This window comes from Cephus cinctus, unplaced genomic scaffold, assembly GCF_000341935.2.
Source record: "Cephus cinctus unplaced genomic scaffold, Ccin1 Ccin1_scaffold0715, whole genome shotgun sequence".
Taxonomy (NCBI): Eukaryota; Metazoa; Arthropoda; class Insecta; order Hymenoptera; family Cephidae; genus Cephus; species Cephus cinctus.
In genome coordinates, this window is record NW_014333334.1 from 164,923 (window position 1) to 175,453 (window position 10,531).

The window sequence follows — 10,531 nt, forward strand, 5'->3', positions numbered from 1 at the left end:
CCCCCCTCCCCGCACGCCAGGCACAAACGGAGTGAGAAAATGGAAATGGCCGCCGAGTAAGTAATTTATTTTTCACAGTATAAATAATTAAGAACAGAAAAGACGAGAAAGAAAAAAAGGTAAGCAAAAAAGAGTTAACGAGTGAAAGGTCCTTATTGAGCTTGAAAGCTGGAAGCTGGAAGCTGGAAGCTGGAAGCTGGAAGCTGGAAGCTACGTCACTCTAGAGGCTGGAGTGTCAAGTTACCCGTTTTACCTCATTTACAGAAATTTATCAAGAGCATTAAGCGCATCGATCGGTAAGAACATGAATGCACACTTATATACTGACAATCAGTGCACGTAGACACGTACGTAGGGCGATGCCAGTGGCAGGCACCTGCGACCGCGTGTGTCCTGCGTCGAGGACTTTGCAGGACCAAAGGAATAAGCCAAAGGGTTGCCTCGAGGCTTTATTAAAAGGAACTTTGGGCGATCTAACCTCTTTCCTGGTAGCCTAACTGCGTCGTATCGCACGCTGAGCTTCCTAACGTGATCCCTGGGCGTCCTGGGAGTCCTGGGAGTCCTGGGAGTCCTGGGAGTCCTGGAGCCGTCGCCTCTGCCCTCCCGCGTGATCCTGAGGGTCTCCGAGCTGCCCCGCGTTTGCAGGGGTTGATAAGCCTCAACCCTTCCGGAAGGCTCTAAACAACCACAGCACTTGGCCATCGGCATTACGTATTACGTCAAGGTCCGAAGGATCCTCCACTTCAAAGCACCAAAGCCAACCGGCCCGAACGAACGACCCACAATTCGCGATTCAGACTTACAGCCTGATCACCTTAAAATCTTATAACGATTCTTTTTAAGTATTTCATAGCAAAAATGCATACTTCGCCATTTACAAAGGATTCTGCAGCTAAGTTTTATAAATTTATTAAAAAAAAAACAAAAGATCCACCAGCTTCTTCAAAAATTCTTGGCTATCTCGAACCGTATAAACTGTCCAAATTGAAAACGGCCAGAGTGATGATTACACTGCGCTCACTGGGTGACTACTGAATGAGTCTGCCGAGGCTGGAAGCAAGAAGAAGAAAAATTGAAGAAGAAGAAGAAGAAGAAGAAGAAGAAGAAGTGGTAGTCGGAGTGAAGCGGATAGTAACACATGTCATTCTCCCCTAGTCAGCTCGATATGGCTCGTCGCAACGCAAGGCGTCTTGCAGATAAGTTACACGTCTTATCTGGAAACGGCGTCCCGCGTGTATAGCAGATACAGTAGGACACTGAACATGAAAGGGAAGAAGAAGAAGAAGAAGAATTCTAACTGGAAGCTTCTCTTCGGGATCGAATGAATGCCAGTGCTGGTAAGCAGCAAGTAAAAAGTGGTTATCACTCGAAAGCAATTCCCGGTAGCGTTAAGAGACCATGCATTAATTCCCGCCATTGATTAAGCTACCGTTTCCAGGGATGCTGCGGCACGTACGCGGATGCTGCCTCCCAGCGACGTTACACATATGCACACGTGCACGCGCGTGCACGTGCGCGCGTCTGGCTTCTCCAGAACTTTCCTTTATTCTTACGGGAACGACGCAACGCTCAGCCGCATCCACGTACGAGTCTCCAGTGCTTATTTGATCTCGTCATTTTTCACGGTGAAAAGTCTTCTGCCCTTCTCCTACACAGCTGATACTTGCTGGGATAATTGTGTGAGCGTCGAGAGAAGAAGAAAGTTTTCCGATGTGCATAAAGTTAGAACCGACCTTTTTTTTTAAAAAAAAAATGTAAATACTAATTTATTATTCTTCATTAAGGACGATCCAATTAAAACTTAATGTACCATTTCGTGCTGATTTCGTTCTTTTAATTCCAAATTAAAAAAAAAGACTAGACCTGGCGTCATCTGGCATTGGAGTTCTAAAGGTGTCTTGAGGTACAATTAGCCTGACCATTCCCAAACCCATCCCAGCTCCGCCTGCTTAGCGTTGAAAAAATTGTAAATTTATATTAATAAAGTGGGAGCATCGAAAGATATAAAGGAATCGGATAAATGCACTGCGCCAGAGGTACTTGATCGCCAGGAGCTCCCTGTAACAAATACGAGGGACCCTATCGGGAAGCCACTATTGGCAGTTAAAGTAGCGGCATCCTAGATGGCAGCGATGCTCGCGAAAAGCGAACATGAAGGAAGGAGGAAAAGCGGTTGCGGACTTGGAGAGGGCCCGAGAGTCGAATGCTTCGAACGCTTCGAACGCTTCGAATGCTTCGAATGCTGCAAGTTGCTGCACTCGAGAAGTCGCTGGGCTCGCATTAACGTTTCAAGGAGGCCGGATCGGAAAGTTCGCCATCGACATCCACGAGACCACCAGGTACCTAACCTAACCTACCAGTGCCTACATGTGCACAGATACGACCCAGCGGAATACCGACTGCGTGGTTCGTGTGAAGCCGAATGGTCTATAGGAAGGAGGGAAGCGGCGCCATTGCTCACGCTGCGCTTTCCTTCGTTACACGTATTCCTCTGTACCTCGGTTATCGCCTCCGCTAAATATATCTACATATAAATATGTATATAGTACGTGCTACCGAGTACCTTCCTATCGCGTGGGTGAAGGAATTAATAGCGAGTCACGTGGTCGCGGTGACCTTTCCGAGTATTGCGTCGTCAAACTGCGTACCTACCCTAAATCTTCCTTAACCGAGTAATAGACGGTGTCCTGTTGCGTAAACTTTTCTTTTAATTTGCACTTATCTTCTGACGCGGCAATAAACTTCGATTACGTTTCACGACTCTAGGCGCGCAGAAAAGCGATGCACGTGTCAAAATGTAACGAGTCGAGTACCGTGACTCGGCTGTAGAAGCTCAGGACGTACCGAGTATAGGCGGCAGTGCAATCTGTCGATTCCTCGCAGAAGCAGAATCGGGGCTGGGCGAGCCGAAACGATCCCAAAGGACCTGGAAGTCCTGGTGGTGTATTTTGAAAATACGCCCACGTCACATCCTGGCTCACAATCAGTCTACTTGGCAAATCATGCGGGTATCCAATCAAGCGTGTGCCGTTTGACTTGCGAGTAGCGGGAGCGCTTAGAAATACATAATTGAAAGAGCCTGTAGAACAGAACGCAGCTGATTGAAGCCCATAAGCAAAATAATATTACCACCGAGAAGATTTAAAACTCGCAGAGGAATTCGGATGAATTTATCATGCTCTTTCAGTGGGAAAATGGCGACGGAGGAGGAGGAGGTTCCTCGGAGGTCGCGAATTTAGTAATTCCAGGTAATGAGATCTTTGAGAAATAGAGGTAGGTGTAGGCAGATAGACACTGGAGTAGTAGCCTTTGTGCCGTAGAAGGTCGACACGGACGAGAGAAATTACAGGACACCAGAGTAGAGACCAACTTACACACTGGCCAGGGTAGACGAGAGCAGTAAGTGAGAATGGACTGTAGAGTCTAGGTAGAATGGACGCGAGTGTAGCCCACATGCATACTATATCAAGAGACACATGTTGAATGTTGAAGGAAGAAAGAGAATAAGGCATCATAAAAGAATTCCAAAGCAAAATGAACGCGTGGCTAGCTGGCTCTAGGATTCTACCGAGGGTACGGAGCGCGTGCGTGTGCGTCCTCCTCCTCCTCCTTCGGGAGTAGCGGAGAAGAGAAGAGAGAACCGGTCGCTAAGATCGTTCTACCCTACTCAAGGTAGGTACGTACGTTGTGGGTTGTGGAAGAGGGCAGGAGAATTCTCGCAAAGGAAGGGCGCAGCCAGGAACTCAACAACAGAGCATTCCACAGAGTGAGTAGCGAGCCAAAGACTCACCTCGGGAACTGGCCTGGCTACGACTATGGGAATGGACTCTGCTCATTTTCTCTTGTATATCTCCACGAAGTAAAAACCTCCTCTAACGTTCTTCGGATTCTAGGATTGCCTAAGATCCCAGGAAACCCGGCACCCCTTACCCTCTTTTCTACATTTCGTATCGATAAAACCGTTCGTTATAACTCTTGTTTCTCTTATCTTGTAATACAGTATTTACGTTCGTGATCTAGCTGCTCGCCGAGAATTCTGTACTCTCTTGGTGGAGAGCTAGAATGCCTAGAGAGTCTGTAGAAACGTTTGACAGGAATGCCAGGTCGCCCACACTGTATACTACATATGTATGTCTCTCTGTATAATATTTCTACCGAATCTCACTTCTCTGTGGACATAGCTGCCATCATTTTCCATTCCGCGGCATCTTTTACAACTTTCACTCATTCGCCGGCTAATTTTTGTTTCGAGCAACAAAATTATTTCACTAGATTCCTCACAAACTACAGGCTCTTTCGATCAAATCTAATTTTATATGATGATAATAATATCAAAGATAGAAAGTGACTTACTCATCGTCGACAGTCGTGAACGTGTAGCATCGATGCGTAATCAAGTGTTGTTTCCAGACGTGATATCACAGGTACGGTTTCAGTAGACGTATCCTGCACAGCAATTGTAGAAAATATTAGCACAGACGTCACGTTAAAGAATGCACTCAACGAATAAGATAAATATGTAATAATTAAGCACACACCAGGCACGAGACCACAGCCAGCAGGCACATAAGAGACAGAACTTGTCGCGAGGAATGTCACGAACCAGCACAATGAAATTTTCGAAGGATAACCGATCGCGCGACAAAACAAACTGACTGCAAAGATACAAGTATCAAGAAATTGTCTATTTTTACGCGCGATTTTTATGCACTAGAATCCAGGTACGTTTCGTATGAGTTTCCGGTCTCAGGTATTTCGTAGAACTGGCATTTTTCGGGACACCTGTAGCGATCGCCGTAACCGACACTGTACTGGATGAGTGCGGGCAACAGGTTCGTCGGGCCATCGCTGGAGAAGGGGCACAAAAGGGGAACGGAAGGGGCCTAGAAGAATCGTGGTGGTCATCCCGTCCCAGCAGGTTAGGCAAATCGTCCGCCATTATGATTGGCTCCTGGCGCAGCATCCACAGCAACAGGTAGCCACGCTGAGAACCGCTACGAATTATTTTTCATCTGGTTGCGTGTGATAGACGCCCAGGTAAACGAGGACCTTGGAGAATGACGTCGTTTAATAGAGGGCGTCCTATTCCTTCTGGATTATTATACAAATGTCAAAACTGGGCTCACTGAGATGTTGTCGACTTTCCAAACGCTACTTTATCCTCTTTTCGAGTTCTTGGTGGCTTTTCGCCAGAACAAAGCTCACGAAACTAATTTTTTCCCTTGGCACACTGGTGACATCTGGTGAGCGTCGATGGTACTATGCTCGCAGGTACAGTAGAGTTTATTATCGGCAGAGATGAGTAGGGAGATGCACAACGCCACGGTTTTATGCGATACCAAAAGCATGCCGCTGAATCTCAGCAGCGAGTCCGGAAGTAGAGTTATGTGATAATAGCCTCCGTCCATAATGCGGATCACGTCGTAGCCGAGCAAACAGCGATCACGAACGTGAAGCTTGCCGGGCAGAGTCCACCGTTACTTATCGCAGGTTCCCAAAGCAACACTTACAATTAGAACGAGACAGCTCATCGGATATAGCCTAAATACTTTTTTTCTTTGCAATCCTAAATTCGATCGCACAGTGTAAGCTCGGTAAGTTTAATATGACAAAAGCAAGCAACTCATGCCTGTCTGCACTGAAGCGTATGATGCCACCAGCATATTTAATACATATTTTAACGATGTTGCGTAGCAGAACGATTGTTAAAACCTATCAGGAACTATAGAACTCCTTGATAACTATTTAAAAAGCCTTAAAAAATGTTTCAACAATAGGCTTTTTGAAAAGTTCTCGAGGAGTTCTATAGTTTCTGATAGGTTTTAACAATAGTTCTGCAACGTAAAATCGTTAAAATATGTATTTTAAAATGTCTTAAAAATGTTTTAACAATAGGCTTTTTGAAAAGTTCTCGAGGAGTTCTATAGTTTCTGATAGGTTTTAACAATAGTTCTGCAACGTAAAATCGTTAAAATATGTATTTTAAAATGTCTTAAAAATGTTTTAACAATAGGCTTTTTCAATAGTTCCCGAGAAGTTCTATAGTTTCTGATAGGTTTTAGCAATAGTTCTGCTACGTAACATCGGTAAAATGCCTATTAATGATACTATTCGCACCATATGCTTCAGTGCAGGTATGCATAAGGAGCTGGTTTTCAGTGTTGTTTTTAGATTGTGTTTCAAACAGTTCCGGAATAGTTCTCTCTAGTACTCAACGTTGGGACCATAGTTCCGCCTAGAACTATTGTTAGATAATGCTTTTTTGAAAAACTCGAAAAAATGGTGTCTAGACACTGTACCTGCTACGACACTTATCTTGAATTTATAAAAAAACTGTGAAGGTACAAACGATGGAACGCAGTGGAGATATACTAAAGACTATACTCTTTCAATGGGGACTCATTGAAAATACCAAAATCTCGGACAAATATAAGTCAGATCTATGCTATACTTCCGGTATCCGCTGAGTATAGCAAATTTATGGCTTTCAGCATGGCCGCCTACATAAATGTTTATGGTGAGTAGAAAAAAAAAGGAAAAAAGAAAAAGATCACTTACCCCAGGATCCTCGTCTGCCCTTTTCTTGTCCATTTGTATTGTTCATTGGTCCAGTACATCTGTCGATACTCGAGGTCCATTCTGGTGACGACTTGTTGATCCAGCCTTGACCACTATTTTGCACTTCCTGTATTTCCGGTTGCGGACTTATTCTTCACTTGTCACGAATAGACCACTACGCGAATTTCCGCGAACTTTAGATAATGTCTTCGCGACGCACTTACTGAAACGTATCAATTCACTACGTCACACTTTTTTTTCATAAATGAAGGTAAAGGATAAAGAGTATAGAAAGAGACGTTTCGCGACGCAAGCACACCTTGGCATAAGTGATGCCCTCCTACGACAGGTTTGTCAATAACAACTCGTACAGGGTTCGTCAACGATGCTCTCGAGTGACGATGCAGGCTGATCGGTGCACGGCAATTGTTCGCATTTCAGTATATCGTTGACGCTCCCTGTAATGCTCCTAAAGCGTACGTTTCATTAGCACAGCAGGGCTCTAAGTGCGTCTCTCTCGCACGCATACGGATTAATATACTTTTTCTACTACCTATAACTATACTACCTACGCGGCATTCTCGACTACAGTAGGATTTCCGTCGAGCGATCACAGTTGCATGCTGCGCTGCATTTTGTTACATTTACCTATAACTATACTACCTTTAACTTATAACTATACTACCTATAACCTTTTTGAAAAACTCCAAAAAATGGTGTCTGAGAATATACTAGAGACTATACTTTTTCGAAGGGGATTTATTGGAAAGATTATCTGATTGGTCGAGATCTTTATAGCCGATAACTCTTCCTTTCCCTCATGCCGTCCCTCTGAATCAAGTGGAGAGCGTTCCTTAGCAAATCGGTACTTAAGATTTGAAGATCCTCCACGGCGGCTTCCCCAGGACATTGGACAACAGCTGGGTACCACATCTTTAACTCGGGCAGGAGGTTCCTCCCCTTATCGTAACGAAACCTTATCTCCGCCCGCTCTGCAGCCCTTTGCCCGTCTCCGTCGGGTATTGTCCTTTGCCGGGCAACGCGCTATGTCGAGACCATCTCCCCACGAGAGCACCTGGATTCGAGCACCTCGACGTCAACTAAACGATAACGAAATCTTACGACATCGTTGGCATATCTATACGAATCTGCTCGTCAAGCTACATGTTCGTGATTGCGGTCAGCTGGGCTACGACGGGATCCGCAGTAGCGACGGAGGCGATGATCACATAAATTCTATTTCCGGACTTACCGCTGGGATTCAGCGCCATGATTTTGGTATCGCTCGAAACCGTAGTGCTGTGCATCTCCCTACTCATATCTGTTATCGGTAACAATGATTTAGGAAATAAGAAACAGAAGTGTTACATATCAGTATAGTATACATATATGTGCATGATGGGATGAAAGACTATTTTTTGCAGCTGGTTTATTTATTTTTCCTGCATTTATGATTAAAAGATTTTGAGTTAGTGTTACCTATGGTGCTAAAGTGAATGAATATGTCTCGTAAATATAATACGTATGTCAATGGTTGAATCCGAGTGGAGGGATTGTCCTTGTAAAGATGTGTGCTACAACGGCAATGTATTATTGCGGGAGATAACAGTTACTACTGTCAAATTCGATATTTCGTGGTACGCTGTAAACAGAAAGGAAGACTACAATGTCCCGTTGGGATAAGGTATCTGTATTTTGTTGCGAATAGAACAACAGCTTCTCTACGTGTAAGAGTCGGGCGTTTGTAATCGGAGGATAACCTACGAATCGCTGGCTGGGAAAAAGAACACTTGCCGTTACTGAGACTCAGTCAAGTTTCTTGCTCTTTGCCAGAATGGCGTGCTTATTATTGAATCAGGACGACGTGCAAGTCAAAATTCCGTCTGTGGAGACTGTCGATAATGTTACATATTATAATATCGAGGTTAGGATAGCAGCTGTTAAGTGGACAGTAAAGCACAGATACAACGAATTTGCTGAACTTCATGAAATACTTGTCTCCGAACATTGTGTTGAAAAAGACATATTGCCACCAAAGAAACTCATTGGGAACAAGAGTGAGATATTTGTGGAAAAGAGACGCATTGGGCTGGAATCATATCTCAACGCAGTCTATCAATACCTAAAGAAAGCCATGCCCAGAGAGTTTGCGCTGTTCCTTGATTTTCATATGTACGATATTTTCTTTCTGCTCCAAAATATGGCTCAACAGTTCTTTGCCGAAGGGGATTCATTACTACAAACTTCTCAAAGCTATACGTTTAATCCAGTCCAGGTAGCGAACAAAGTTTTTGCTCAAAACCTATGTATACTTTTAGATACTTCTGTATCTAACTTCAATTACTCTCTGTTTCAGTTACATGCAGTCAGTGAGAGATTAAAGCAGCCCTGTCCTCCGTTGGAAGTAGTGGATAAAAAATTTGATTTTAGCCATGTTTTAGACTTCAATTCCCACTTGAATACACTTATAATTCAAAGTAGTAGTGATCCATATGGTACAAGTAACATATACCCATCATCGCTCCCACTTGAATTGTCAACATTTAAGAATGTGGAAAATTTAACAGTCGACTCTTATCCGATGGATAAGATCTACAACATGGGAAATTTGCGAGACACGGTAAAAGTTTTAAAAGTTCACAACACAAATCTTAAGAATATAGTTGATCTAGCAATGTGTGAAGAGGTGCACAAACACATAACTAATGCCAATGATTCTCATCTCTGGCTTCAAGTTACGCATCTGGATTTGAGTAATAACGCAATAGAGACAATAGACGAAGCAATCCGTCTCCTACCGCATATCGAATCCTTGACACTGAACGATAATGTCCTCACTGAAATTTCAAACGTGACACTTTTACCACGTCTCTCACAGCTTCATCTGGCGTCTAATAATTTTACAATCCTACCTAACGATCTTCATACAAAATTAGGCAACATAGTTTTCATAGACTTCTCCCAGAACAAACTTACCACACTTGCGGCCTTCTCCAAGCTTTACTCCCTGGAGGGACTCGACGTGAGTTGCAACCGTATCGAGGACATCGAGGAAGTTAAAAATATCGGCGGTCTGCCGTGTCTGGAGAATCTAAGACTAACCGGGAATCCAGTGTCTACCATAGTCGATTACAGGGTGAAGGTCCTGGAACCGTTTGGCAAGAGGGCCGTTGAAATATGTTTGGACAACGAAAAACCGAATCAAAAGGAACTGGACACAGTTTCAGTATTGCAGGCATTACGAATAGCGCGAGAGGGTAAATCGCCAACGTTTACGGCAGCGGATGCGCCATTGTTCTCAGCGGAAATACCGAGTATCTAGAGATCCCGGAAATTCGTTTAACAAAATAAAGAAAGAATCTACATGAATGAAGATACGCTGCCAGTGCACTTACAATTTTTGTATTAAGAAAATGGCTGATATAATGAGGACAACGATGCCAGTCTTTCATTCGTCGAGACATATGTTTCCTAAGAATATTAATGTTTCCAGTATCCAAAGGACTGTCGTATTTCTTTTTCTCGATAACTTGGGCGCGTACCGGTGCTCTAACTGTCATTATCTTATGATAGCGATATCCTAATCAATATAAGCGTATACCAAAACAGTAATATGTAGCCCCACGCGTAAAATCTATTTTTTTTTCATTTTGGTAAATTTTTGTTATGTATCGTGAGTCGGAACGCAAAAGATACAAGAACATTGAAACGAATACACGGAAGAACAAATAAGAAATAAGGCATGCCGGTACAGTGGACAATATTTGTATGCGTATAGAATTTTTTAAAGGTGCGATCCTTTTGTAAAAGGAAAGCAGAACGGCGAATGAATTTTATATGTAAGTAACTAATAAGACTATTAATCTGTATATAAGATAACAAACTATTTTGTTAATAAAGTAATAAATCTGTGATAATAATAATATATATATATATACACACACAAAAACGTTTTGTCATTCAGTCGCATGAT

The 10,531-nt window shown here is 43.3% G+C and overlaps 2 protein-coding genes across 10 annotated transcripts in view; one reads left to right on the forward strand and one right to left on the reverse strand.

Annotated features, from left to right (window-relative positions):
* LOC107270247 overlaps window positions 1-6,836 on the reverse strand; it is an 85,436-nt gene extending 78,600 nt beyond the window's left edge. For 2 of the 9 annotated variants that reach the window (XM_015745092.2, XM_025087660.1), the window contains exons 1-2: window positions 4,539-5,194; window positions 4,354-4,446 (exon numbers count right to left, since the gene is read on the reverse strand). Coding sequence is in view for 5 of the 9 variants with exons in the window: in XM_025087663.1 (XP_024943431.1) it covers window positions 479-708 (230 nt within the window). In the remaining 4 variants the exon portion in view is untranslated. Of the gene's footprint in view, window positions 1-478; window positions 944-4,353; window positions 4,447-4,538; window positions 5,195-6,558 lie in introns of those variants that run through there. The other 7 variants (XM_025087657.1, XM_025087656.1, XM_025087661.1 and 4 more) reach the window with 6 other exon arrangements.
* Window positions 6,837-7,871: 1,035 nt separating this feature from the next.
* On the forward strand, window positions 7,872-10,475 carry LOC107270253 (nischarin). Its single transcript, XM_015745102.2, has 2 exons — window positions 7,872-8,833; window positions 8,915-10,475. Exons 1-2 carry the CDS (start codon window positions 8,393-8,395, stop codon window positions 9,878-9,880), a joined length of 1,407 nt encoding a protein of 468 aa, XP_015600588.1. The 5' UTR covers window positions 7,872-8,392; the 3' UTR covers window positions 9,881-10,475.
* The last annotated feature ends 56 nt before the right edge of the window (window positions 10,476-10,531 follow it).